Here is a 24,005-nt window from a genome sequence, read left to right as displayed (position 1 = left end):
GAATCTGGTCCCATCACTTCATGGCAAATAGATGGAGAAACAGTAAAAACAGTGACAGATTTTATTTTGGGGGGCTCCAAAATCACTGCCGATGGTGACTGCAGCCATGAAATTGAAAGATGCTTACTCCTTGGAAGAAAAGCTATGACCAACCTAGACAGCATATTAAAAAGCAAAGACATGACTTTGCCAACAAAGGTCCCTCTAGTCAAAACTATGGTTTTTCTGACTCTGCAACCCCATGGACTGCAGCCTGTCAGGCCCCTCTGTCCATGGGATTCTCCAGGCAAGAGCACTAGAGTGGGTTGCCATTTCCTTCTCATCTGGACCCTCTAGCAGACTCTATAATTTTATACTACCCCACTGTTATTAATTTATCTTCTTTGAATTGGATCTGACATGATGGATCTTGAATTTGTAATTTTTCCTCATAAACGGCCTTTATCTCTACCAAAGGCTTGATAGAATTAAAAATGTGTTCCAGGTCGCAGACCTCCCAAGTAATATAGCATTAGTACCATGGCATGGCAAATCCTTCAGTATCTTTGCCCAAAGAATCCCATGGACAGGTTATGTAACCTGGCAGGTTACAGTCCATGGGGTGGCAAAGAGTCAGACATGACTGAAGGGACTAAGCACGCCCCATTGAAGATGCAAGGAAAAAGTTGAGAGCAGTGTGCTTGACTGGGTGTCTAAAATACCATCTTCATTGCACTTATCAGATCAGATCAGATCAGTCGCTCAGTCGTGTCCGACTCTTTGCAACCCCATGAATCGCAGCACGCCAGGCCTCCCTGTCCATCACCAACTCCCAGAGTTCAGTGAGATTCACATCCATCGAATCAGTGATGCCATCCAGCCACCTCATATTCTGTCGTCCCCTTCTCCTCTTGCCCCCAATCCCTCTCAGCATCACAGTCTTTTCCAATGAGTCAACTCTTCGCATGAGGTGGCCAAAGTACTGGAGTTTCAGCTTTAGCATCATTCCTTCCAAAGAAATCCCAGGACTGATCTCCATTGCACTTATAGCTACTAAAAATATGACTCATATTAAATAAAAATAGTCCAGAAAGGGCTCTATCCAGCATTTATACAAATAACAGACTATACAGGTCCCTTACTTTGTGTCCTAACAGCTCACTATTAACAATCATTTTGCATCTCTCAGGAGTAACTCCATTTCTTTCCTTTTTCTAAAGACCTTCTCTGTTTCAGGAGTTTAACTCCCCCTCCTAGGATTAACTACCCACTGAAGTCACTTTTACAGAATCTTATTAGGGTTCCTTCTATAACCTCCCCAAACTCTCAATCTCCAATATTCCCAGTTCCAATAGGAATGCCTTTTTTTTTTTTTTTTTTTGGCTGAATCAACTTAGAAAAGATAAAAACAAAGAGAAAATACAAAGATATTCATTATAGACCCTGACTTTTACTTCATTTGTATTATATTGGAGTTATGTCTGGAATTAGAACTCTCTCGCTCTGTCTTCAGGAGATGAACTGATGGGACACTGGGCCCTCAGATAGGCAAAAAACATGGTTGGCCAGGCAACTAGTGGTACTTGTGGACCAGAGCATTAGCCACAGCGTTTGTCAGCTTTTGCCAGGCAGCCTGCATCTGCGGGGTAAATTCCTTGCTGAAGTGGGTTACCAAGACAATCAATATCATGTTGCCTAGGAGCTGGGAATAAAAAGAAGATAGTACATAATGAAGAGAAGGTCTCAGGCTGCCCTTCCAGCAAATAGATGCCACATCCATTTCCTTCTTCATAAGAGGCTGAGCAACTTTCATGGCCATGTTCCCACAAAAGTGCATCATTATAGATCTGGCATTGGCTTCAGTGACTCCCAGTCTGAACCCCCACTGTGTTATATCATTCTCCCATTTTCTCTGTCAACTTCCAACCCCAGAGCATTGCTATGGGTACCTTCTCTCCCTTTTTTTTTTTAAGTAAAATTAAGGGGACTTCATATGCATATTGTATCTTCAGATATTACATACATTCAGATTGTTTGGACATCCATTTGACAAGGAATCCAGCACCTTGTATACAAAAACATTTCATCTTTGCTAGAGATGAGTGAAGGAGGCACAAATCGTGAAAAGTTGCTCTTATTTTGCACTGTTTAGTTCTGGTTCAAAACTCAAAAATCATAAAGAAATGTATTCATCAATTTTCATAGAAAATTTCAGTTATCAAAGGCAAGATATTCTTCTGCATGGCTCAGTTTGTATTCTCCAGGCCAAAACATATAGCTCAAGTTTGTTTAGTTTTCTTCACAACATGTTTTCTGTTTTCAGAATTATCAGATGACCAGTGACTTCTACTAGCCATAGAATAATTACTTGGTCTTACCTTTGACCTCTGGAAAAACCTATCAAGATCAAGCCTTTCTCTGAAATATTACCTCCAAAAAATATATTTCTATAGCATAAGACTTGAGTCAGTGTTCTCATTATCACCACAGCACAGAAACCTGGATGAAAGAACAAAGCACAGGCATGCCCAGAACTCACCCTGAAGTTCTCCGGATCCACGTGCAACTTGTCACAGTGCAGCTCACTTAGATCTGCAAAGGTTCCCTTGAGGTCATTCGTGTGCTTAATGGCATTTCCAAAGGAGTTCAGCACCTTCCTGCCATGGGCTTTGACCATGGGGTTGCCCATTATCGCAGACTCAGAGTATAAGTTACCAAAACTGTCAAAGAACCTCTGGGTCCATGGGTAGACGATCAGGAGCCTATAGGATGATCATAAACAAAGAACAGATGAGAAGTCAGAGTATGTAAGAAACCTAACCAGTTTCTCTTTTCTGGAACCCTTTCAGCTTTTCTACATCCTCTCCTACCTGTGTCCAGTGCTTACCTTGCCAGGCTCTCACCGCCGACCACCTCCACATTCACTTTGGCCCAGAGACTAGCAACAGCAGCCTTCTCTTCAGTAGTAAAATGCACCATGGTGTCTGGGAGCTTACTGGTGATCTGATCCTAATGGGCCAGAAGCAAGTCTGTGCTGCCTTTTCACTGTTTGGCCTTTTATTCCTCAGCTCCTGTCCCAAGGTCCTTCCTTCGCCCAGTAAAATGAGACTAATGGTCAAAGGTAGGGGGCCACCACCAGGGGTGGGACTTGGGCAAGGGTGGGTCAGCAAGATGGACATTTGTGTCTCTGATAGTGTTGCTGGCTCTATCATAGATACTCTGCTATTGTCCCCCCTACCCTCTACTGTGCAATTCATATCTCAAGCTCCCCACCACCCCTCCTGAAGTGACCAGCAGGCTGACCATGAAGCATAGCTAGAGTTAGGAAGAGCAACATTTAGAACTCTGTTGAGCACTGTGTCAGGTGTTTATAAGACACTGTTCTGCTGTCCAGCCAGGGTATATTAATAGATGAAGCCACGGCTCTTCTTGGGTTACCAATGCTTCTAAAGCTTATATGGGCTCATACTTTTATAATTCTCATAAACAGGTAAAAATGATCCCAATCCAGCATCAATTTAGAAACAAGATAGGTAAGAACTCGGTAATTTAGAGAATTGAATATCACCCCTTTGTTACTGAGTTCTATCAGTAATATGTGTACTTGTCTGAATAATTTTTTTCACTCTGATTATATAGAAAGTGTCTCTGGCCAGGACATGTATCTATGCATTCATATCAGAGAATACACTATTGAGTTTTGGGGAATAGGTGCTTCTATGTTTAATGAAGAGAGTATATGAATTCCTCTTGGCAATGGTTCTGGATGAACTGAGTTGTCTCATGTGCTGGGTCCACACTCCTGGCCGAGTGTGACTTTTCTTCATATCTAATCAGTCAGAGGCAATCGTCAATGACAGTACTCTACACACCACTGCCCCTGTGATCTAAGGTACTGTGTTCTCATGCATCCAAATAAGCATTTACAAGACTGGCAAAGACACATTTCTAGTGGGAGAGGGAATGATTCATTTTATTTCAGAATTTGTTGCTCCCACATTTTGACCTCCAGAAAGCTGGTTTGTTTCTCCCTGAGATCACTCTTACAAGTATATGTATATATAATAAGAAAATAATTTTCATGTGTATTTACAGAGGGGCTCTAAAATTTAGAGTTCAACCCAATGTATTATATTAATAGCAAAATTTCTACTATTAGAAAATAAATCCTTTCTGTCTATTTGATATAGTGAGACACTTTTATGGATTCAGCCTTGAAAAGACTTAAGTGTAAAATGTGGATAAAAATTTCTGTTTCTGGAAGCTTGTTTATCATGACAGAGTGGATAATCTGTGAGCACTGTTTTATGTGAGCACTTTGGTACAGAGATTAATTTGGATTAATCTCAAAAGAATTTGCTTCAAGAAAATAAGTCAGAGAAATGAAAAAAGCGGAAACTATGACCACAGCCAGGAACCTCACTCACACTCAGCTGGGGTCTGGCCTGCAGGGTTGGCTCTGGGTACTTTCTATCTCTAGCCCTGATTCCCATCTTCAGCAGAGTATGTGCCCCTGCAAGGCCCCAGACTCAGGGGCTTCCGCAGCTCTGAATGTTGGGGAATAGCTGCCATCCTTTCAGCAAAACAGGCAATGATTCTGGAAGTTACCTCTAACTCCTGATTTTCTCTCTCACTTTTTAGACAGTCCCTCTCTCTGAGTAGTTTACAATGGTCTCTCCTTCTGGAAATGCTGTAGCCAGCCTGCTCACTTAGGTCTCCTCATGGCAACAATCAATTTAACATTCCCTCCCTGGTGGTCTGGTGGCTAAGATTCTGAACAACCAATGCAGGGCCCCAGGTTCCAACCCAGGTCAGGGAACTAGATCCCACATACCACACTTAAAGATCCTGCATGGTGCAAAGATTGAAGATCCTGCCTGCCACAGCTAAGACGTGCCAAAACCAAATAAATAAATACAAATAAATATTTAAAAGAAAAAAAAAAGTCCTGAAAAAAAAAAAAATAATAACCTTCTCAGGCAGCTCTCTTCACTTTAACCAGATAGTTCTTTAGTAAAGCCCATGGGCAGTTCTTTGGAGTTGACTTTGAAAAGCGGTATCCCCTGCTCTGATCTCCAACCTCTCCCATCCCGAGTCTCTCTTCACAAGGGCTGGGACAAGCCAGCTGCTTTTAGAAAATATGTTCTTAGAATGGAATGACATACTTGCCTGGACATTGTCATCTTCAGACCTGGGCTAATTTTCCTGTAAAGAATCTCCACTTAGGTACTCTACCTCAGAACCTTTGCCTTCAGTGAGGTCTTTTTTCAGACCCACTTAATTGTGTGCTCCTGAGGAGCTCTTGTCCCCTGATACCCTTCCCCTCCCACCTGAACACCCCTATATCTTTAACTGGAAAAACTCATGAGTATATATTTCTCCCAAGTGTATGTCCCAACCACATCCCTTAGGTGCTCTGTTTTTAATTTTCCTGCAGAAATTTCTATTTCATGCAAAATCTGAATGGTGACCCGCACCCCCAAATACAGCTCAACATAGAATTTCTAATGTTTCCAAATATGTAAAAGCACATGAGAAAAGCAGACCTGAGGACAAATACTCTGAGAAGAACTCTTAGCAGAGCATTACTCTACTGCTATTGTTGTTGTTGTTGTTGTTATTATTATTATTATTATTAGAACAATAAAACTTTTCCTTGGTGACACTCTATTACTGGGCAGGACCCTCAGTGATACTTGTGGGCCAGGGTGTTCACCAGTCCAGTCACTATCGTCTTCAAGGCAGCCCGCACTGGGGGAGTTAATTCTGTATCAAAATGGTTTGCCAGACAATCACTAGCACAATTTCCAGGAGCTGTGGAGGTGGAGAGAGATAACAGATGTGCACAGTGAGCAGAGAGTTCTGGGCTGGCCTCTCTGCTCCCATTTTGAACTGAGTGATATCAACTTCCCGCAAAGCCTGGGGCCTTGCCTTGTCTCTAAGCACAGCTAGTTTGTTCCCCTTGCTAGACTAGGGCTTGACCATGATTCCCCTCCTATATTCCTAGCACCAGCAACTTCACCTTTTGCAGGCATAAAAATAAACACTCGTAGCTTTATTATTGTACTCACTTCAGCCCACATGTTGTAGCTGTTTTCCTCCCCCAGAGACACTTCATCCCACTTCTGGATTTATAGGATGCAAACTTGAAATGGCTGTCTAGAAACAATTCTGTACAAATGCTCAGCCAATGTATGAATGTGCTGTATGCTTAGTCAGTCATGCCTGATTGCTTGGACTGCAGTCTGCCAGGCTCCTCCCTCCATGGGGATTCTCCAGGCAAGAAAACTGAAGTGGGTTGCAAGGCCATTCTTCAAGGGGAGCTTCCCAACCCAGGGATGGAACCCAGGTCTTCCACATTGAGGGTGGATTTTTTACCATCTGAGCCACCAGGGAAGCCCTAATGTATAAATAGCCTTAGTAATATATTTATGAACTCTAAGTTCTTTCCTTATACAGAACCAGCATATGCTGTATAGACATTTCTCCTTGGCAATGTTTTTTTCTGCCTCCAGGAGAGGAAAAGTGAAAAATAACAAAGGCACAGTTCCTTTCATACAAGTATACTTTCCAGTATACACTTTCCTCATCCCTATATAGGTTTCTTCTAAAAGGAAACAAAGTCCAAACAAACCCCTCTGGCCTTCTGAAAGCAGTCTTTAGTCCCTATTGCATTACTTCTTGGTCTTACTTAGTTCAGTCTTCTGGAGTTTATTTCCTTTCAACCTCAATACTGCCAAATGTTTCACCTCCCACAGCTATCCTTGTTTCCTTACCATCCCTCTGTTTTTGGACTCATCTCTTCTGTTTCCTCTAAACATGTCTTGCTGATTTCTCAATTTCAGGCTTTGAATTTTCCATTTCCTCACAAAATGATCTTTTATTTCCACTGAAGCTCAATTTCAATAATGATAATTTTTGAAATTATCATTTGATATAAGATATCAAATATCATATAGCTTCAGTTTCCATTGAAGCTCAGTTTCAATAATGATAACTATCCTTATAGCTAAATTTTTTTAAAAAGCATTATTATTGGAGACAAAAGATTGCATATATTTATGAATATGTATACACATATAGTGGAGAAGGCAATGGCACCCCACTCCAGTACTCTTGCCTGGAAAATCCCATGGATGGAGGAGCCTGGAAGGCTGCAGTCCATGGGGTCGCTAAGAGTTGGACACGACTGAGCGACTTCACTTTCACTTTTCACTTTCATGCATTGGAGAAGGAAATGGCAACCCACTCCAGTGTTCTTGCCTGGAGAATCCCAGGGACGGGGGAGCCTGATGGGCTTCCATCTCTGGGGTCGCACAGAGTCGGACACGACTGAAGTGACTTAGCAGCAGCAGCATACACATATAGTGCAGATAGATAGAGCTTATAGATAACATAAATACTACTGCTAAAAGATAGAAGTTATAGATGCAGTCAATTATTTTTAGAGAAAGAGATTAATAGAGCTTATGTTCCAATTAGTGAACTGAAGATATGAGATATATTAATGTATTTTATTCTCTAAAAAATAAACTTAGATAAACATGATCAGTGAATGAGAGCTTAAGGTATTAAGTGATGCATCTCAAACTGCAGAGCTAGCAGGATGCTCAAATTCAAACCAAAGCAGCAGGTTCTAAGGTCTTAGAGCTGGCTCCCCATTAGTACAAATGACAACACAGGGGAAAGGCCAGGCAAGGGTCCTTGATTGTACTCTGAGAAACACATTCCATCTCAGGACAGCTGATCAAACATTATGTTTCTTACATTAAATAAAATTATAATGTTTTTTCAAACTTTCATTCCCATGGATCCTTAAATGTACATTCAATAACTATTTGTTGCATGACTTTGTGTTATAATTGTTCTATGTACTGAAGATTTAAGATAGACAAAGAATCTAATTTGGGGGTGGAAGATACAGAAAATTAATAAGTAAACCCATCAACAAATAATTTCAACTATTATCATTTGTTATGAAGGAAATTAATATCTGGACATAATGAGCTGCTGCTACTGCTGCTGCTAAGTTGCATCAGTTGTGTCCAACTCTGTGCAACCCCAGAGATGGCAGCCCACCAGGCTCCCCCATCCCTGGGATTCTCCAGGCAAGAACACTGGAGTGGGTTGCCATTTCCTTCTCCAATGCATGAAAGTGAAAAGTGAAACTGAAGTCACTTAGTTGTGTCCGACTCTTAGCGACCCCATGGACTGCAGCCTACCAGGCTCCTCCGTCCATGGGATTTTCCAAGCAAGAGTACTGAAGTGGGTGGCCAGTGCCTTCTCCAGGACATAATGAGAGAGGGACACAATCACATCAGAAAAAGTCTCCCTAAGAAGGTCATAGTTGAGGCAGCCCAGAATGAAAAGAAGGAATCTGTCAGTTGAGAGTATTAAGATAGAGGTCCTGAAAGTTGAGATAGTGGCACAAACCTCTAAGGAAAGTAAAACAAACATCTGTTATGCTAGAGATATGAGTGTTGGGCTGGTTGATATGTAAATAGTAAAAGTGAAAATGGCAGAAAATACCGTTGTAGAGAAAGCATAAACCTAATTAATAACTTAGAACTTCTCCTCAGTGATAGGGAATAAGAAGTCATTATAGGATTTTAAACCTGGTAATGACAAACTCTAAACCCTCTGGCTCTTAGTTAGATTAATATTCCCAGATAATTGTGTTATCACATTATTTTTCTCAGCTGACTTTTATGGTCTATCAACAATAATTAGACACCTTTTCATCTATTAAAAAATTGAGCCCTCTAGACCTGAATATATGCATATGTGTGTGTGTGTGTGTGTGTGTGTAAATTGTGTTTTTGTTTTCAGTTCAATTGTCCTGAACTGGCAAAATCCAGATCTAAACCTAGATCATTAAGGGAGGAAGAATATATCTTGTTTGCTCCTTCACCATCATCATCCCTGCTGCTGCTGCTGCTAAGTCACTTCAGTCGTGTCTGACTCCGTGCAACCCCATAGACGGCAGCCCACCAGGCTCCCCCGTCCTTGGGATTCTCCAGGCGAGAACACTGGAGTGGGTTGCCATTTCCTTCTCCAATGCATGAAAGTGAAAAGTGAAAGTGATATTCAGAGTAAGAATAATAGTTGAGAGGCAAGAAGGATGAAAAAGAGATCGACTGATTTAGAAAAGTACTTTGCTCTCATTCGTTGACTGACTGGATGAGAAGGTTTCATGCCACAGAGAGCCTTTCTTTACTCTATTTAGGGGCATATTAAGAGGCAATGGGGGACTTTCTTAGTGGTCCTGTGGATAGAAATTCTCCTTACAATGCAGGGAACATGGATTTAATCTCTAGTTGGGCAACAAGGATCCCACCCAGAGATGTAACTACTGAGCTCAAATGATGCAACAAAGATCTCCCAACCATTACTAAGATCCAATGCACTCAAATAAATAAATAGGTAAGGGAGCACAGACAGACCAGTGTGTTGACAGTCTGCAAAAATGTAATTACTGGTCTTTTAGCCACATTGTGAAGACAAAAGGCCAAATTCGAAAGTAATTCACAGGACATATTGACTCATTTGAAAAGACCCGGATGCCGGGAAAGATTGAAGGCAGGAGGAGAAGGGGACCACAGAGGATGAGATGGTCAGATGGCATCACCGACTCAATGCACATGAGTTTGAGTAAACTCCAGGAGTTGGTGATGAACAGGGAGTCCTGGCATGCTGCAGTCCATGGGGTCGCAAAGAGGCAGACACAACTGAGGCACTGAACTGAACTGAACTGACTGTAGTTAATGTATGGAAATAATGAAATGAATGCCTCATAGAGTTAAATTTGCCAGTCCTCAAGAGGACAGTTTGACTCAAAGCCTAGAGCTCATGATTCCCTGAGCAATCTGGCAGTGACATTCTCAAGAATAATTCAGTTAATGCTTCTCTTATATGATGTCCCCAGGTCATTGCAGGCCTCTTCTTGATAGAGCCAGGCTGTGAGTTTTCTCAACTGCTGCCACCCCCTTCCTTCTCATCCACCCCAGTCAATCAGAAAATATGTCCTATTAACTCTCCCTTTCTTCATCCTTCAGTTTTTGCAGACCTCCTTGATCTTTCAGGGCTTCCCCGGAGGTCAGCGGTAAAGAATCTGCCTGCCAAGCAGGAGATGCAAGTTCCATCAGTGGATCAGGAAGATCTTCTGGAGAGGAAATGGCAACAAGCTCCAGCATTCTTGCCAGGAAAATCCCATGGATAGAAGAGCCTAGTGGGCTGTAGTCCAAACAGTCACAAAAAGTCAGACACAAACACACACACTGCTCTTCTTGGATTGAGTCCATTATATCTGTTCTCCTCAATTAGCATCCATGTCTAGTCTGCAATTTTCAATTCATTTTGTGTGAATTAAGCAGATTATTTGCCCCTCCAAATCCTACTCCTTGAGTCATTTAAAGTTCTAAGAATATTTATTGCTTACTCTTACTACTATCAATAACATATTTTTATCTTCAAAACCTTATATTATCTAGTCTTTCCTAATCCTCTACCTATGTCTTACTTTCTCTTCCACTTCCAGAGAGCCATTTTCATGCACATTGCCAAGCTCTGGCTGGCTAATTTTGAACTATGAGACTTAGTTATTATCTTATCTCCTACATGAAGTCTTGGTCATCCCCCTGTTTGTCTGAATTCATACACTACCCTAGCTCTAATTTTACTTTAGTACACATTACATTCAATCAGAATATGATGTACAATGATTTCAAGTGTCTTAGCCTTGGCTTTGTAAGGAGACAGTGGAATCCTTCAGAAAAGGGTAAGCTATTGCTGGTTCATGGAGATTTTTTGAAAATTCTCAGCCACCCTTCAACTGATCTTCTTATCTCCAATTCAGTCTCATAAGATATATGATAACTTAGTTGACTCAAAATGTATGTTGGAGCAAACTGAAAAAGTAACCCGAGTCTAGATGATGAATCCCTACAAAGCTTTTGTTTTTTTTCCGCAAACTCTCTGGCATGCACTATAAATCTATCTTGTTTTCTCTCAGACACCACTTACTACATCTGCCTTCCTGCTACAGTAAGTTTTTGCCACACTGCCCCGTGGCAGTCAGTCCACAACCACTAAAATAAACATTTTCAACCACAGAATACTCCTTTCTCCACCTTAACTTTCTCCCAATAACCCTAAATCCTACCAGAATGTCTGTCTTCCACTGATGAGTTTCCCAATGCTTCTCAAGGGACTGTTACTTCTTCCTATGTCTCTCCCCATCCTTCAGCTAATGAACTGTTTCTCCTTTAACACAAGATGAAATGATAGAAGATACAATGTTAATTTTTGATCCCTGAATAGAATGTACTTTATTAAACAGAAGCTGGGCTCTCAAGGTCAAACCCCAGCCCCAAGGGCAGAAGGAAGGCACTGGGGACACAAAATGGTGAATTGAAAAGAGGATTGAGTGGTATTTGTGGGCCAGAGCAGTGGCAACACCAGAAGCAGCACCAGCTTCTGCCAGGCAGCCTGCATGTCAGGGGTGAATTCTCTGCCAGAGTGAGTAGCCAGAACAATTACAATCACATTGCCCAGGAGCTATTGGGTGAGAGACAGAATGACAATTAAGTATGCCAAGTAGAAGTTTCCTAAAAGAGTTGCAGAAAATAATGGCTTAGTACCTACATTCACTCCCAAGTCCACATCTTCAACTGCTCAATGAGTTGTATCTATACAATAAACTCAGATGAGCTTGTCCTTCAATTTAATTTAAATTCTATGAGCCCTCCATTCAACATTTTTCTACCTATAGCCCCTGCCTCTCTCCTATTTCACTATTTTTATTTGCCTCTCTCCCTCCCTCTAATTTTTATATTCAAAGGATTTCAGGATTTCATGGGTTCCTAGAATGAGTTTAGTAAAGCCTCCAACCAATGAAGCAATATGCCTCCACTTAGTCACAATACTGATGGGTAGTTTAATAGAGAATTGATCTATTTTTCTTTGAGAAGAATGGTCTAAAAATTATTCTCTCAAATATTTTCCTAACTTCAGTCATCAGGAATCACATAAGATATTTCTCCTTCCTTGAGATTGGACTTCATCTATCAAAAGTCAGATTTTATTTCTCCTTGAACAAATATGCTACTCTTTGATATTTTCTGGGGGTAAATACATCCAGTTCTGACAGAAGTTTCTGAAAATTTTTAAGCAAACTTCAGGCTGTTCACTGCGACACTAATGGTAAAGAGCCTGCCTGCCAGTGCAGATGTGAGGGATACAGATTTGATCCCTGGGTCGGGAAGACCCCCTAGAAAAAGAAATGGCAGCACATTTCTGTATTCTTGCCTGGAGAATCCCACGGACAGAGGAGCCTGGTGGGTTACAGCCATGGGGTCACAAAGAATCTGACACCTGAAGCGACTTAGCATGCATGCACAGTAAGGCTGCTCATAGCTCTTTATGTCACTAGTCCTGAATCAAGGTGGGCTCAGTATGCCCGCTGGAAGTCTGTCCTCCTAACACCTAGTTTGATCTATGATTTCTGAGATCTTTGCTAGTCTTTCCAATCAAACACTCAACTTCCATTATTACTGCAAAGTAAAAAGCCACAGGGAATGCATGAACACTTCCTGAACTCACCCTGAAGTTCTCAGGATCCACGTGCAACTTGTCACAGTGTAACTCACTCAGCTTAGCAAAGGCACCTTTGAGGTTGTCCAAGTTCTTCATAGCTTCTCCGAAGGAGGTCAGCACCTTCTTGCCGTGGGACTTGACCTTGGGGTTTCCTATTATGGCAGAGGCAGAGGACAGGTTGCCAAAACTGTCAAAGAATTTCTGGGTCCAGGGGTAGAAGACCAGTAGCCTATGAGATGGAGATAGCAGATGGCAAATCAGTGACTTGAAAATTTTTTCAAAATTTGCTAATCAATTTGCCAGGCTCATATTCACCATCCTTCCCCATGAAGCCCACTTTCTACATGCCCAGAGCCTCGCCTCCAGCCTCTTCCACATTCCATTTGCCCCACAGGCCAGTGATAGCAGCCTTCTCCTCCACAGTAAAATGCACCATGATGTCAAGTCGTGGAGCTTACAGGTGATCACAGAAGCATCAAAAGCAAGTCTGTGCTGCTGCTGGATGCCGTGGCCTTTATTCTTTACTGCTGAACTTCTGCCCCCTTGCTCCTGCTTGTCCGTTCAGTCACTGGCCAAGGTTAGGCTGTGTCCCTCAGGCATGGAATAAGAACAGCTGATGGTCAGCAAGGAAGATGTATATTGAGTGTATGATAACGTGTTGGTTCCTGAGACACCCTTCCTTTGTTATGTCCTCCTGCATCCGCAATACTATTTTCCACTCACTCCCCATTTTCGCTCTCAGCTCTTCCCATGTCATCCTCCACGATGGCATCCATCTCTCCCATTCTCCTTCTCCCAGAATGACTCATGGAGTGTAGCTAAGCACCAGACAAGGAAGGAGTTCTATTCAAACCATTTTAGTATTGGTTAAAGATGGTGAGATGGTGACAAAGACAAAAACATGCTCAAGATAAAAAATACAATCGTAGACAAGAAACTCAAATCAGTTCTAGCTCTCTTGAGGAGTGAATTATAGACAAGCTCTGGATTTTAGTTTTCCAAGGGAGAAAAAAAAAAACACACACACACATTTATGGTTACTTCAGGAAGCTGAATTGAAATGCAAGAAATCTACAATAGAACTAAGAGCTCAATCCCAAATTAAAATATCCAAAGGTTATTTCATAGAGAGAACAGGCAGAATAAGCTTACATCCTGTGCTTCCAGGGAACTCTGTTCATTGTTCTGTGACAACAAGAGAAATTGTCCACTCTGGAGATATTGCCCTGAGTTTTCTTCTTGATTTTCTCTTCTTATTGACACCAGTGAGGCAGCTAAGAAGTCTGAAATTATTTAATACTAGGACTTGTGATCACCATGAGAAATAAATGAATTGATATGAGAGGCTAGGTGTTGGAGTATGTTCGATGTTTTTTGAAGCCATCAGTGATGGAGACTTCAAATTTCTCTAGTGTCTTTGTTTTGTTTTGCATTTTGATGTCCCTGTTGTCTGTAGCCTTCCCTAAGAACTTATCATCATCATCAAATAGAGTCTGTACCTTACAACATTTTCATCTGCAACCCACTGTTATTTTACTGGAGTCCTGTTGATATGATGGTAAGGAATGGGTTGTGGGGGAGAAGCAGCCCATAACTGTGTAATTAAAAATCAGCCTTTAGTGGATCAGTTTTCCTGGGCTGTGACCTTTACAAGCATTTCTAAAGTTCTCCCTCCCTTAAGAAAAATTAAAAAGACGCCCTAGGATAGACTACCTAACCTCAGTTACCTAAGTTGCTCAGGCATGTCCTACTCTTTGCAACCCCATGGACTGCAGGATGCCAGGCTTCCTTGATCATCACCAACTCCTGGAGCATACTCAAACTCATGTCCATCCTATCAGTGATGCCATCCAACCATCTCATCCTCTGTTGTCCCCTTCTCCTCCTGCCTTCAATCTTTCCCAGCATCAGGGTCTTTTCCAACGAGTTGACTCTTTGCATCAAGCGATCGAAGTATTGGAGTTTAAGCTTCAGCATCAGTCCTTTCAATGAATATTCAGGACTGATTTTCTTTATGATTGACCGGTTGGATCTCCTTGCAGCCCAAGGGACTTTCAAGAGTCTTCTCCAACACCACAGTTCAAAGCATCAATTCTTAATACTCAGCTTTTTTTATAGTCCAACTCTCACATCCATACATGACTACTACAAAAACCATAGCTTTGACTAGATGGATCCTTGTTAGTAAAGTAATGTCTCTACTTTTTAACATGCTGTCTAGGTTCGTCATAGCTTTTCTTCCAAAGAGCAAGGGTCTTTTGATTTCATGGCTGCTGTCACCATTGGCAGTGATTTTGGAGCCCAACAAAACAAAGTCTCACACTGTTTCCATTTTTTTTCCCATCTATTTGCCATGAAATGATGGGACCAGATGCCATGATCTTAGTTTTCTGAATATTGAGTTTTAAGCCAACTTTTTCACTCTCCTCTTTCACTTTCAGCAAGAGGCTCTTTAGTTCTTCTTTGCTCTCTGTCATAAGGGTGGTGTCATCTTCATATCTGAGATTATTGATATTTCTTCCAGCAGCCTTGATTCTAGCTTGTGCTTCATCCAGCCTGGCAGTTCACATGATGTACTCTGCATAAGTTAAATAAGCAGGGAGAGTATACAGCCTTGATGTACTCCTTTCCTGATTTGGAACCAGTCAGCTGTTCCATGTCCAGTTCTAACTGTTGCTTCTTGACCTGCATACAGATTTCTCAGGAGGCAGGTCAGGTGGCCTTTTATTCCCATCTCTTGAATAATATTCCACAGTTTGTTGTGACCCACACAGTTGAAGGCTTTGGTGTAGTCAATAAAGCAAAATAGCTGCTCTTCTGGAACTTTCTTGCTTTTTCAATGATCCAGCGGATATTGGCAATTTAATCTCTGGTTCCTCTGCCTTTTCTAAATCCAACTTAAATATCTGGAAGCTCACAGTTCATGCACTATTGAAGCCTGGCTTGGAGAATTTTGGTTTGCTAACATATGAGAGAGTGTAACTGAGCGGTAGTTTGAACATTCTTTGGCATTACCTTTCTTTGGGATTGGAAGGAAAACTGACCTTTTCCAGTCCTGTGGCCACTGCTGAGTTTTCCACTTTCCTGTCATACTGAGTGCAGCACTGTCACACCATCATCGTTTAGGATTTGAAATAGCTCAAACCTAGGATGACACAATTCTAGGTCAAGAGAGTAGGTATTTTATCACTGAAATAGAAGACCAATGAAAGGACAAGAAATGTCTGTCTACATTGTGAAGAATAGCCCTTGTGTGAATAAGAGTATTTTTTTTTTATATTTGGTTTGCAATGTTATGCTAGTTTCAGGTGTTCCGCAAAGTGATTCAGTTACACAGTAAGCCCCTATATATGAACCTTCAAGCTGCACACTTTCAAAGATGTGGCCATGTGTTCCATCAGCTTCACGTGTGAGTGAAATTGCAGCTTGCTCTCCATCTCCTATTGCTGATGATCCTCCAGCTCTACCATCTCCCACCTCTTCTCCCTCCTCCAGCCAGTACCTCTTCTTGCCTGTTCACTCGATGCCAGCCCTGTATGCCAGCTGCTGTGCTGTACTACGGTAGTTTTCAAGATAGTATGCTTTAAGATCAAAAATGCTTTCTTTATTTTTTTTATTTGTTTTTTATGTTATTTGTGTAAAAAATATTGTAAACACATTACATACTGTACTATATGTCTTCTTATATTAACTGATGATGTCAATTGACTGAGTACATGCTCAGTCATGCCCAACTCCTTGCAACGCTATGGGCTGTAACCTGCCAGGTTCCTCTGTCCATGAGATTTTCCAGGCAAGAATATTGGAGTGGGGTGCCATTTCCTTTTCCAGGGGATCTTTCTAACCCAGGGATTGAACCCATGTCTCTTTCATCTCCTGGATTGCATGTGGATTCTTTACAGCTTGAGCCACCAGGAAAGCCTTGTTAGTTTTGTACCTAGGCTAACTTTGTTGGACCTAGGATTGGACCCTCAGAATTGAACTCATTCATACAGAGGGGACTTAATGTTTATATATATATATATATATATATATATATATATATTTCAGATTATTTTCCCTTGTAGTCTTACAAAATATTGCATATAGTTCCCTGTGCTATGCAGTAAGTTCATCTATTTAATATATAGTAGAAGGCAATGGCACCCCACTCCAGTACTCTTGCCTGGAAAATCCCATAGATGGAGGAGCCTGGTGAGCTGCAGTCCATGGGGTCGCGAAGAGTCGGACACGACTGAAGTGACTTAGCATAGCATAGCATAGTGTGTTTATGTTAATCCCAAGCTTCTAATTTATCCCTTGCTCACCTTTCCCCTTTGGTAACCAAAAGTTTACTGTCTGCAGGTCTATTACTCTTTTGTATATAAGTTCATTTGTATCATCTTTTGTTGGGGGGCTTCCCTGGTGGCTCCGTGGTAAAGAATCTACCTGCCAGTGCAGGAGATGTAAGTTTGATCCCTCAGGCAGGAAAAGCTCCTGGAGAGGGAAATGACAACCCACACTTGCCTGGGGAATCCCAAGGACAGGAGACTCTGGCGGGCCACAGTTCATAGCAGTAGTGAAGTTACTCAGTCATGTCCTGACTCTTTACGACCCCATGGACTATAGCCTACAAGGCTCCTCCATGCATAGGATTTTCCAGGCCAGAGTACTGGAGTGGGTTGAAGAATCAGACACAACTTAGTGAGTAAAGAACAACAATAGTACACACACACACAGACACACACACACACATCTTCTTTATCCATTCATCTGTTGATAGACATTTAGATTACTTGTCTATTATTGTAAATAATGCTACCTCAAACATAGCGGTGCATGTAACTTTTTGAATTACATTTGATATATTAATTAGTAGATTTAGGGCTCTAAGATTCCAAGGCAAATTTCTATAGATCCACAGTATAAGGACAGTGATTCTTTCCTTAGACCTTGGATATGAGGATCAGACATTGTCAAAACCCAGGGAATAAGAATCAGATTCTATAAGACCAAGAGTTGAGGAAAGAAACCCCACCTGAAGCAGACAGTTCGAGTACATCCCATTCTCTTTCCAGAGTGTGGACACCAGTCTTCTCTTAAATTCAGGATGTGAGGCTGGTCCCTCTCCTTCTCCCTCATACCCACTTCAGGGCTCTATATCCTTCTCTGGAAACTGCCTTTGGGAACAGAACTGGCTTGTCTCCAGGGATCTAATCCATTTCTTGCTTTCTTATTACTAAAGGTTGTGGAAAAGGGCTTTAAGAAAGGTTATAGGGTTGAAAGGCAGCATATCTATAGCTTGGTAAAGGCTTATAAATTCTGATTCTGAAGTCACATAGCCTAAATAGAGTTTAATTTTTACTTAGGTGCTTGCTGATTCAAGCTATTATCTCAGCTGCCCATTTTGAAATATTTTTCTTATGTCTCCTATGAAATACCATCATTATTGTCTCTTTTTCCCAGATGAAAAACCCAAAATTTAGAGAGATAAGTGATATGATTATCCATGATACATCAGAAAGATTGAATGGTCAGAAAAAACTAAGATTATTCATTTATTGCCTATAAGTTAAAATAAATAAAATAAAAATATTATATCTAAAGGTATTTAAATAAAAAGGACTTTTAATATGAAATATCAATAACCTCAGATATGTAGATGGCACCACCCTTATGGCAGAAAGTGAAGAAGAACTAAAGAGCCTCTTGATGAAAGTGAAAGAGGAGAGTGAAAAAGTTGTCTTAGAGCTCAACATCCAGAAAACTAAGATCATGGCACCTGGTCCCATCACTTCATGGGAAATAGGTGGGGAAACAGTGGCTGACTTTATTTTTCTGGGCTCCAAAATCACTGTGGATGGTGATTGCAGCCATGAAATTAAAAGATGCTTGCTCTTTGAGGGGAAAGCTATGACTAACCTAGACAGCATAGTAAAAAGCAGAGACAATACTTTGCCAACAAAGGTCTGTCTAGTCAAGGCAATGGTTTCTCCAGTGGTCATGTATGGATGTAAGAGTTGGACTATAAAGAAAGCTGAGCGCCGAAGAATTGATGCTTTTGAACTGTGGTGTTGGAGAAGACTCTTGAGAGTCCCTTGGACTGCAAGGAGATCCAACCAGTCCATCCTAAAGGAGATCAATCCTGGGTGTTCATTGAAGGGAATGATGTTGAAGATGAAACTCCAATACTTTGGCCACCTGATGCAAAGAGCTGACTCATTTGAAAAGACCCTGATGCTGGGAAAGACTGAGGGCAGGAGGAGAAGGGGACGACAGAGGATGAGATGGTTGGATGGCATCACTGACACAATGGACATGGGTTTGGGTGGACTCTGGGAGTTGGTGATGGACAGGGAGGCCTGGCGTGCTGTGGTTCATGGGGTCGCAAAGAGTCAGACATGACTGAGCGACTGAACTGAACTGACCTGCCTATAAGTTAAAATTGATAAAATAAAAATATTATATCTGCTGCTGCTGCTGCTAAGTCGCTTCAGTCATGTCCAACTCTGTGCAACCCCACAGACAAGAGCCCACCAGGCTTCCCTGTCCTTGGGATTCTTCAGGCAAGAACACAGGAGTGGGTTGTCATTTCCTTCTCCAATGCATGAAAGTGAAAAGTGAAAGTAAAGTCGCTCAGTTGTGTCTGACTCTTAGGGTCCCCCTGGACTGCAGCCTACCTGGCTCCTCCGCATGGGATTTTCCAGGCAAGAGTACTGGAGTGGATTGACATTGCCTTCTCTGATATTATATCTAAAGATATTTAAATAAAAAGGACTTTTTAAAAGAAATTTTAAAATTTGACAAATATTGTTCTTGCCTCTTTTGTACTTTGGTAAACTCTCTTCAGGATTCTAAGAAATATAAGATGCCTCTTTTTAGCAAGGAAAAGTAAATATTTTATTAAACCTTGCTAGCTAAATATGACATATACTAATCCTTTAAGTCAAATAATGTATTATCCTTAGGTGCTATTAGCATGGAGAATTATATACATTATAAAGTGTTAAGAGATAAAAATAGATCTTTTATTCCACTACATTTTTTCATACTATTAGCTGAGAAAAAAAGTATTTCAGAAGTTACTCTTCATCACAAATGTGTTTTTTTATTTTCAATTTTAAAATTGGAAAATTATGAACAGGGTTTATAAACCACTGAAGAAAAAAAAAAAAAAAAAAACCACTGAAGACACAAAAAAGGCTGCTTAGTATTCTTGATTAGAGAGGCTATAATTTAGCCTGCTCTCATTATAATCTGAATTTATCTTTTTAATCATAGAAATAGGTGGAAGGTGAAGTCGCTCAGTCGTGTCCAACTCTTTGCGACCCCGTGGACTGTAGTCTACCAGGCTTCTTGGTCCATGGGATTCTCCAGGCAAGAATACTGGAGTGGGTTGCCATTTCCTTCTCCAGGGGATCTTCCCAACCCAGGGATCAAACCCGGGTCTCCCCGCATTGGAGGCAGACGCTTTAACCTCTGAGCCACCAGGGAAGCTAGACAAGATCAAAATTCCTATTGTTACATTAGCCTAGAAAAAACTGGATACCACTGTGCTTAGTCTCTCAGTCCCGTTCGACTGCTTGCAATCCCATGGACTGCAGCCTACCAGGGTCCTCTGTCCATGGGGATTCTCCAGGCAAGAATACTGGTGTGGATTGCCATTTCCTTCTCCAGAGGATCTCCCCAACCCAGGGATTGAACCCAGGTCTCCTGCATTGTAGGTGGATTTTTTACTGTTTGAGCTACCAGGGAAGCCCCTGGGTACACTAGTAGCTGAAATTGTAATGGCTGATAGGCAGGAAGCCAATGAATATCTTTTGCTATATTAATAATTCCAATGAACTAGAGAATAGGCACAACTACTAGCCGGGCAACAATCCTGCTTTGTAAACATAGGGCCTCTGCATCAGCTCTCACAAAGATTGAAGGTGACTCTGAACCCCAGCTGGGTCCATTCCTTGAGGGATTTCTTTATGTTGTTGGCTGAGAGTACAGACATCGATGGTTTGAAGGACCTCTGGGACCACTGTGACTTAGGCATAGCCTGAGAATGTTAATTAAGCAAGAGGAATCTTTACTAGGAAGAGGGAATGGAAAATCAAAACCAGCCAGTCATTGCACACTTGTCTACATAATGAACTTTGAAGGTTAAAGCTGGAATGTGGCACCTTAGGAAAGTCATAAACTTCTCATTTTCCCATTTTATAACTTTACTTTCTTGGCTTCATTGATTTTTTTTTTTTTTTTTACATTAGGCAAAAGTGAAAGAAAGTGAAAGTCGCTTAGTTGTGTCCTACTCTTTGCGTCCCCATGGACTCTTTGCATCCATGGATTTCTCCAGGCCAGAATACCAGAGTGGGTAGCCTTTCCCTTCTCCAGGGAATCTTCCCAACCCAGGGATTAAACCCAGGTCTCCTGCACTGCAGGCAGTCTTTACCAACTGAGCTATGAGGGAAGCCTGTTGCTTTCATTTATTTTTATAATCAAATTTTTGAGAAATTCCAGGGGTTTTATGTCCAGTTTAAATACTATTACCTAATGTAGTCTATGAACTAAGACATAGCATGGCATTTGAAAAAAAAAATCTACACATATCTGAAACAGGATAGATTTGAAGTTTAGTAACTAAGCAGGGCTTAAATGGAAGCAGTGATGCTTATATTTAGATCTTACCCATTAATAAGATCATCTACTATGAGAAATTATGAGAAACGAAGATCCTTTGTATTATATGGTCTAGTGAGGGCGGTTAGCAATTGCTCCTCTCCCAAGCCCCTTTCCATGCCGTGCCATGCTATGCCACTTTAGTCATGTCTAGCTCTGTGGGACCCTATGGACTGTAGCCTGCCAGGCTCCTCTGTCCATGGGATTCTCCAAGCAAGAATACTGGAGTGAGTGCCATGCCCTCCTCCAGGGGATCTTCTGACCCAGGGATCAAACCTATACCTCTTAAGTCTCCTGCATTGGCAGGAGGGTTCTTTACCACTAGCACCCCAGGGGAAGGCCCAACCCCCTTTCAAACTTTGCTAATTCTAGCCCCAGAAAGACTCTTTCTGAAACCAAATTTTCACAGACCCTATCTTACTGAGTCTGAGGTATCTCTGAGGGAAAGGCAAGTTTCTTAGTTTCCTAGACCAACAAGCTACTGTAGCCCTGCTTTCTCCTCTAGCCCATTCAGGTCTCAGTGCCACCAATTATTTCCTGTACCTGTTTCATTTAGTTTTGTTTTTTTTTTCTTTCCCTTTCTTTTATTCTTCTCCTTCTTCTTTTTCCTCCTCCTAACCCTCCCCTTCTCCTTCTTCTTCTCTTTTGTCTTATTCTTCTCCTCCATCTCCTATTTCTTCTATGTGTTCACATGCTTTCTGGGGCTCATAAGGGGGTGGGGCATTTATTTTATTTTGGTGTGTTTTTAATTAACAGAGATAGACAGATCCAGTGGTTTTCTTCTTCTGCGTACCTGGGCTGAAGATAGCTCAGTGGATCAGGAAGTGTGAACCTAGATAAGGGTTCAGGAGTACACAGAGCTGTGGCAAAGGAGAGGACTAGCTCAAGACAATGAAAGCCAGGGTGCTTCTCCTACTGCTTTCAAAGACTCTGTCCTTAGTCTCCATGCAAGTAGATAAGTGAAAGAGATTATGTGTTTGTGCTTGGGGGTCTTGCATGGTTAACTGTTGAGAAATGCCTGGTCAATATGTCCTGTGTAAAATATATATATGTGTGTGTATGTGTATGTTTATAAATATGTGAGTACTGTCAAAATATGAAGGCTACAGTGGCTAGATAACATGCAAGACCTTGAAAGCCAGAGGAACAAATTTCACTCTTATTTTAATTGCAATTAAAAATAAACTTAGTTTAAAATTTTATGAAAACTAATTTAAATACAAAAAAAAAACCAGACACAAAATCACCTGAAAGAAAAAGAATAGAAAAAGAATGCTTCCCAGGCCAGAAACTCTTAACTATAATATTTGGAATGTTCCAATGTGTAAAAAGTGTGTTAATCATTAGAGAATTGAACAACAAGGGAAGTTTAGGGAAAAAAAGTTTGCTCTGTTGACTTAGAATCTAGAGACGTTGAACCTCACATAATATTTATGTTTAGGCCATATCTATCTTTCCCATGAAGAGGATGAATAAGCCATGTCTGAACTTACTGCTAAGATGCTTTCTTGGCATGACTGAATCCAGCTACCTGCCTTGTAAGTTTGCTTCCTCTACTTTTACTTGATTGATATAAGGAAACCATGAAAATTCAAGTTATAAATCCCAATGTAAATTAATAAATAATTACATTTGATTTCTGTTTTTAGGCTTGTGTGCCTTTTATTTTGACCAAAATAAGTCTTCAAGAGTCAACTTCAACCTACAAGCAAATGGGCTACATTCTGAAACTAACTAATTTCATCAAGGCCCTGTTTGCTGAGGTCTAAATAGCATTGAGCTTACTCCTTGCAAGGAAAGTTATGACCAACCTAGACAGCATATTAAAAAGCAGAGACATTACTTTGCCAACAAAGGTCCATCTAGTCAAGGCTATGGTTTTTCCAGTGGTCATGTATGGATGTGAGAGTTGGACTGTGAAGAAAGCTGAGCACCGAAGAATTGATGCTTTTGAACTGTGGTGTTGGAGAAGACTCTTGAGAGTCCATTGGACTGCAAGGAGGTCCAACCAGTCCATCCTAAAGGAGATCAGTCCTGGGTGTTCATTGGAAGGACTGATGCTGAAGCTGAAACTCCAGTACTTTGGCCACCTCATGCAAAGAGTTGGCTCATTGGAAAAGACCCTGATGCTGGGAGGGATTGGAGGCAGGATAAGAAGGGGACGGCAGAGGATGAGATGGCTGGATGGCATCATTGACTCGATGGACATGAGTTTGAGTGAACTCTGGGAGTTGGTGATGGACAGGGAGGCCTGGTTGCTGTGATTCATGGGGTCGCAAAGAGTCGGACACGACTGAGCGACTGAACTGAACTGAACTGAACTAAAATAGCATTGATTGGCATTACCTCTTTTGGCATTACTCCACTGATGTTTTTGTATGCATGTAGTGGTGGGTGCTTATGTATGTGTTCACACATGCTAAGTTGTTTCAGTCGTGTCTGACTCTTTGCAACCTGGACTGTAGCTGCCAGCTCCTCTGTCCGTGAGATTCTCCAGACAAGAATACTGGAGTGTGTTGCCATGCCCTCCTCCAGGGGATCTTCCCAACCCAGGGACTGAACCTATGTCTCCTGTATTGGCAGGTGTGTTCTTTACCACCAGTGCCATCAGGGAAGCCCTTTTAAATTTATAGGTGCCAACATGCATGCATGCGTGCTAAGTCACTTCAGTTTCATCCTGCTCTATGACCCTATGGACTGTAGCCCATCAGGCTTCTCTGTACATAGGGTTTTCCAGGCAAGATTACTGGAATGAGTCACCATGCTTTCCTCCAGGGGATATTCCC

At 41.5% G+C, this 24,005-nt stretch overlaps 1 protein-coding gene and 1 pseudogene across 1 annotated transcript; both read right to left on the bottom strand.

Annotated features, from left to right (window-relative positions):
* Positions 1-1,552: 1,552 nt before the first annotated feature.
* Positions 1,553-2,961, bottom strand: LOC129629072 (hemoglobin subunit epsilon-4). Its single transcript, XM_055548859.1, has 3 exons — positions 2,867-2,961; positions 2,519-2,741; positions 1,553-1,681 (listed from the first exon to the last, which is right to left on the bottom strand). Exons 1-3 carry the CDS (start codon positions 2,956-2,958, stop codon positions 1,553-1,555), a joined length of 444 nt encoding a protein of 147 aa, XP_055404834.1. The 5' UTR covers positions 2,959-2,961.
* Positions 2,962-5,665: 2,704 nt separating this feature from the next.
* Positions 5,666-13,009, bottom strand: LOC129627783 (hemoglobin subunit epsilon-1-like; annotated as a pseudogene).
* Between the last annotated feature and the right edge of the window lie 10,996 nt (positions 13,010-24,005).

This window comes from Bubalus kerabau, chromosome 15, assembly GCF_029407905.1.
Source record: "Bubalus kerabau isolate K-KA32 ecotype Philippines breed swamp buffalo chromosome 15, PCC_UOA_SB_1v2, whole genome shotgun sequence".
NCBI lineage: Eukaryota > Metazoa > Chordata > Mammalia > Artiodactyla > Bovidae > Bubalus > Bubalus kerabau.
This window is presented reverse-complemented; position numbering and strand designations above follow the sequence as displayed.

What these genes read in the sequence shown, in the direction of transcription:
- LOC129629072 (XM_055548859.1), bottom strand. Translation starts at nt 2,958, where the DNA reads ATGGTGCATTTTACTACTGAAGAGAAGGCTGCTGTTGCTAGTCTCTGG. An exon ending in GGCGGTGAGAGCCTGGCAAG is followed by an intron (nt 2,742 to 2,866) that starts GTAAGCACTGGA and finishes ATCATCCTATAG; the next exon opens with GCTCCTGATCGTCTACCCAT. An exon ending in TGGATCCGGAGAACTTCAGG is followed by an intron (nt 1,682 to 2,518) that starts GTGAGTTCTGGG and finishes TTTTATTCCCAG; the next exon opens with CTCCTAGGCAACATGATATT.